The following is a 5,520-nucleotide window of genomic DNA, read 5'->3' on the forward strand; positions in this document are numbered from 1 at the left end:
CCATCGATAGACACAGAGTGCTGGAGTAACTCAGCGGGTCAGGCAGCATCTGTGGAGAACATAGATAGGTGACGCTTCGGGCCGGGAACCTTCTTTATTAGATGATCCCGACCCAAAACGTCACCTATCCATGTTCTCCACAGATGCTGCCTAACCCGCTGAGTTACTCCAGCACTTTGTGTCTTATCCTTGGCAGAAACCAGCGTCTGCAGTTCCTTGTTTCTACCATCAACCCCATCGTCCAGCCGCATCCAGATGTAACGGAACAGCTGGACTACAGACACCAGGCGTAACGTCCCCCCCCTCCCCCCCGTCTCCAATCTGCACTGTGGCATCTCAAACCCAAGGAGTTTGTAGCTTCCTTAGATCCAGTCGCGGTGTGGCGCTGACTGGAGATGTCGTCAACGTGACTTTTCCATCAACAACAGTGACAGCTGTGGTGGGGGCTGTGCCCGCCAATATCCATCATACGTCAGCAGAGAGGTGCAGGAAAGGTGAATCCTCAGCCCTGCCAGATGACAGGATAATCCATTCAGCGGTCCCTCACTCAGCCTCCGAGCTTCACGCGGTGCGATGCTTCCATCTCGCTGACGTGCCACTCGGTCGGTGGAAGGGGGAAGAGTGGGGAAAGTGGGAGGGAGGGAAATGAGGAGGTCTGGTCTACAGACCCCCCCCCTTGAGAGTGGGAGGCAGGGGTGTGCGAGGAGGTGTGTTCAGCGTTGGGTGTGCTGGGACCTACGGGAGTGTGAGGTGGGTGGGACAGGTCCTCTAACAAGCTTCAGTGGCAGAAAACCTGGAGCAGAAAGAGGAAGAGAAATGAAACAATTTAATTTACGTCACATTACAAAGAACTATTCCTGCCCGCAGTCACCATTAACGGAGCAGCTGGGCTTGTACACTCTGGAGTTTAGAAGGATGACAGGATATCTCATTGAAATATATAAGATTGTTAAGGGTTTGGACATGCTAGAGGCAGGAAACATGTTCCCGATGTTGGGGGAGTCCAGAACCAGGGGCCACACAGTTTAAGAATAAGGAGTAAGCTATTTAGAACGGAGACGAGGAAACACTTTTTCACCAAGAGAGTGGTGAGCCTGTGGAATTCTCTGCCTCAGAGGGCGGTGGAGGCCGGTTCTCTGGATGTTTTCAAGAGAGCTAGATAGGGCTGTTAAAAATAGCGGAGTCAGGGGATATGGGGAGAAGGCAGGAACGGGGTACTGATTGTGGATGATCAGCCATGATCACATTGAATGGCAGTGCTGGCTCGAAGGGCCGAATGGCCTCCTCCTGCACCTATTGTCTATTGTCTAACCTTGGCACATTCAAAACTCAGATGACTGTTTTATAGAGTCACACAGCAGGGAAACAGGCCCTTCTGCCCGTCTCATTACAGTTATACCAGAGATCTACACAGCTATCTAAGCCTTTCACAATTCTGTAAGTTTCAATGAGGGGCCCGCTCATCCTTCTAAACTCCAGCGAGTACAGGCCCAGTGCCGTCAAACGCACCGGACGACCAACTGAGCCGTGAGAAACCGGTAGTGAAGGCAGAGGGGTTTGATGGGGCAGTTCCCCTCCGTGGGTCTCTGAGTGGGGGAGATGGGGAGGTCCATGGCCAACATGGACTCGATGGGCCAAAGGATGGGAGAAAGATCCAAACTTTGGAAGCGGGGAAATGAAACATTATCCAGCCACTCAGAGTTGTACATTAGAATTTAGAGATACAGCGCGGAAACAGGGCACGTGGACATGTACCTGGTTCATGGGCCAAGCACAGGGTGTGACAAGTGTAGGTGGGGCATGTTGGTTGGCACAGACAAGTGGGCCAAAGGGCCTGTTTCTGCACTGTGCGACTATACAAAAGTGAATTTTAACACGCAACATAAAATGCTGTTCACTGTACCTCTGCACATGTGACAATAAACTAAACTAGAGGGTTATGGGGAGAAGGCAGGAGAATGGGGTTTGGAGAGCAAGGTAGATCAACCATGATTGAGTGGCGGAGTAGACTTGATGGGTCGAATGGCCGAACTCTGCTCCTATCGCTTATGAAACTAAACTAAAGCAAATGATATTTGCAGCAGTGCAGGAACCCGCACATCAAGCACACGGAGACGGACCTTTGGAACCTCTCTAGGATTTTCTGGATCATCTTCTCGGTGATACCGGGGTAGCCAGCCTCCGCCCGCACCAGGCTGGTCTCCAGCGCATCGATCACTGCTGCCTTCTCCACATTGTCTCCATCCTGCTCCTTCAGCTGTGGTGGGGGAGATACACAGGTGTGAGAACCCACACTCCCCCAGGTACAGGTGTGTCACGCCCACACTCCCCCAGGTACAGGTGTGTCAGATCCACACTACCCCAAGTACAGGTGTGTCACGCCCACACTCCCCCAGGTACAGGTGTGTCACGCCCACACTCTCTCATGTACAGGTGTGTCATGCCCCCACACCCCCAGGTACAGGTGTGTCACGCCCACACTCTCTCATGTACAGGTGTGTCATGCCCCCACACCCCCATGTACAGGTGTGTCATGCCCCCACACCACCATGTACAGGTGTGTCATGCCCCCACACCCCCATGTACAGGTGTGTCATGCCCCCACACCCCCAGGTACAGGTGTGTCATGCCCCCACACCCCCAGGTACAGGTGTGTCATGCCCCCACACCCCCATGTACAGGTGTGTCACGCCCACACTCTTCAGGTACAGGTGTGTCATGCCCCCACACCCCCATGTACAGGTGTGTCACACCCACACACCCCCAGGTACAGGTGTGTCACACCCACACACCCCCAGGTACAGGTGTGTCACACCCACACTCCCCCAGGTACAGGTGTGTCACGCCCACACTCTTCAGGTACAGGTGTGTCACACCCACACACCCCCAGGTACAGGTGTGTCACACCCACACACCCCCAGGTACAGGTGTGTCACACCCACACTCCCCCAGGTACAGGTGTCACACCCACACTCCCCCAGGTACAGGGACATGCTGACAACCCGCCCTCTGGCCATTTGGAGATTGTACTGGTTCAGTGTCTCTCCCTCTCTCCCTGGTTCCCTCTCACGCGCTGAAGTCTGGCTATTTTTAAAGCGGAGATTGACAGCTTTGTGATTAGTAAGGGCGACAAAGGTTACATGGAGAAGGCAGAAGAATGGGGTTGAGAGGCAGGATTACATCAACTATGATCAGGTGCCCGAACAGACTTGATGGGCTGAATGGCCTAATTCTGGGTGTCGTGCGGGCTTGATCCACCCGCCGAACCACAGTGCCGACCGGAACATGCTCGACTCACCCCACAGGCCTCCCAGGGGACTGTGGTGAACCTGGGCGGCGAGGCCTGCCTGGGCTGTAGGAGCCTCCGCGGTGGAGACGATGGGAGCCTCGTCATGGTGGAGGAGCCTTGGCAGCAACGGAGCCATGTGATCGACCCACGATCAACGGTCAATGAGCATGGGGGGGGGGGGCCAAGACATTGGGGACTAGTTTAGAATCCTCTGCCCATGGGATCAGCCCGCGTTCGTTTGTATGTTTGTTTGTTTGTTTGTTTGTTCCGGTGAAGGTGCTGGGCACACGGCAGCCAGACAACAATCTTGTCTTTTTCTTTTTGTTTTCACTTTTAATCGCACGTTTTCCACGTACCTTGCTGTGTGTTGTGACAGTCAGCGGAAATATTTCCCTCCGGGGATGAATAAAGTGATGTTGTATCGTATGGTCCCTTCCACAGTCTGTAGACACCATTACCCCATTCCCTCAACCCCCCCTCTCACACACACACACACACTCGTTCTCTCACAGTGGGCCACCATTCCCTTTACACTACCGTGGACTACATAAAATTCTTCTCTCTCTATCGACTCCACATCAACCATCAATGTGACTACCATCGACTCCACAGTCAAAAAGGCTCTACAGAGGATGTACTTCCTGCAGCAGCTGAGGAAACACAATCTGCCACAGGCAATGATGGTCCAATTCTACACGGCCATCGTAGAGTCTGTTCTCACCTTCTCCATCATGGTCTGGTTTGTCTCAGCCACCAAGCACGACACTTGGAGGCTGCAGCGAATCGTCCGATCAGCAGAGAAGATTATTGGCTGCAACCTTCCCTCCATTGATGAACTGTACACTGCAAGGGCCAGGAAGTGAGCGGGCAAGATCATCTCTGACCCCTCTCACCCTGGCTACAAACTCTTTGAATCACTTCCCTCTGGAAGGCGGCTCCGGATTGTCAAAGCTGCCACAGCCAGACATAAAAACAGTTTCTATCCACGATTAGTTGCTCTACTCAACAGCCAAACATCTGTAGCCTCCCCTTGATCTGGTATTTTATTGAATTCACATATTTAATCAATAATGTTTAATTATTAATGTTTAATGTATCATTCTTAACTGTCACTGTTTGTCATGTTGACACTTGTGGGCGGAGCACCAAGGCAAATTCCTTGTATGTGAATACTTGGCCAATAAACTTATTCATTTATTCGTTCCCCTGTAGCTTGACTGGGTTTTTCAGACACTGTACCATTCAGCTGCTGCACATTTGCACAGGGACTATTGCATGGGGGTGTGGCTAGGGGCTGCAGTCTGGTGGGCAGCGTGCTTGGGCACCAGTGTTGCTGTACCCGCTGCTGCAAGGTGCCAGCCTTGAGACAGACCACTCACCTGGGCAAAGAGCGGAGCCATCACTGTGGACAGACAGACCGATATCTTCTTGTCCTCGTCCTGCACAAGGAGAGAGCTGCGTTACCCGCTGTGCATCGCTCAGCTGAGTTTATCGTCACATGTAGCGAGCGAGGTACATTCCTGGGATGTCAGGACTTTCTTATGAAGAAAGACTGGATAGACTCGGCTTGTACTCGCTAGAATTTAGAAGATTGAGGGGGGATCTTATAGAAACTTACAACATTCTTAGGGGGTTGGACAGGCTAGATGCAGGAAGATTGTTCCCGATGTTGGGGAAGTCCAGGACAAGGGGTCACAGTTTAAGGATAAGGGGGAAATCTTTTAGGACCGAGATGAGGAAAACATTTTTTACACAGAGAGTGGTGAATCTGTGGAATTCTCTACCACAGAAGGTAGTTGAGGCCAGTTTATTGGCTATATTTAAGAGGGACTTAGATGTGGCCCTTGTGGCTGAAGGGGTCAGGGGGTATGGAGAGAAGGCAGGTACAGGATACCGAGTCGGATGATCAGCCATGATCATATTGAATGGTGTTGCAGGCTCGAAGGGCCGAATGGCCTACTCCTGCACCTATTTTCTATGTTTCTATGAACAGCCTTTTGTGGCGTGCCAACCAGTCAGCAGAAAGACAATACACAGGATTACAATCGAAGGTAGACACAAAATGCTGGAGTAACTCAGTGGGACAGGCAGCATTTCTGGAGCGAAGGAATGGGTGACGTATCGGGTCGAGACCCTTCTTCAGACTGATGTCAGGGGAGTGGGTGTGACAGAGATAGAATGTAGTCGGAGACAGTAAGACTGGCGAAAGAACTGGGAAGTGGGAGGGGATG

The 5,520-nt window shown here is 52.1% G+C and overlaps 1 protein-coding gene across 3 annotated transcripts in view; it reads right to left on the reverse strand.

Moving 5' to 3' along the window:
• Positions 1-410: 410 nt before the first annotated feature.
• Positions 411-5,520, reverse strand: part of stk26 (serine/threonine kinase 26) — a 56,472-nt gene continuing 51,362 nt past the window's right edge. For all 3 annotated transcript variants that reach the window (XM_033030863.1, XM_033030861.1, XM_033030862.1), the window contains exons 9-11: positions 4,669-4,728; positions 2,121-2,257; positions 411-793 (exon numbers count right to left, since the gene is read on the reverse strand). In XM_033030863.1, coding sequence (XP_032886754.1) covers positions 769-793; positions 2,121-2,257; positions 4,669-4,728 — 222 coding nt within the window. In that variant the 3' untranslated portion in view covers positions 411-768. The remainder of the gene's footprint in view (positions 794-2,120; positions 2,258-4,668; positions 4,729-5,520) is intronic.

This window comes from Amblyraja radiata, chromosome 12 (assembly GCF_010909765.2).
Source record: "Amblyraja radiata isolate CabotCenter1 chromosome 12, sAmbRad1.1.pri, whole genome shotgun sequence".
Classification (NCBI taxonomy): Eukaryota; Metazoa; Chordata; class Chondrichthyes; order Rajiformes; family Rajidae; genus Amblyraja; species Amblyraja radiata.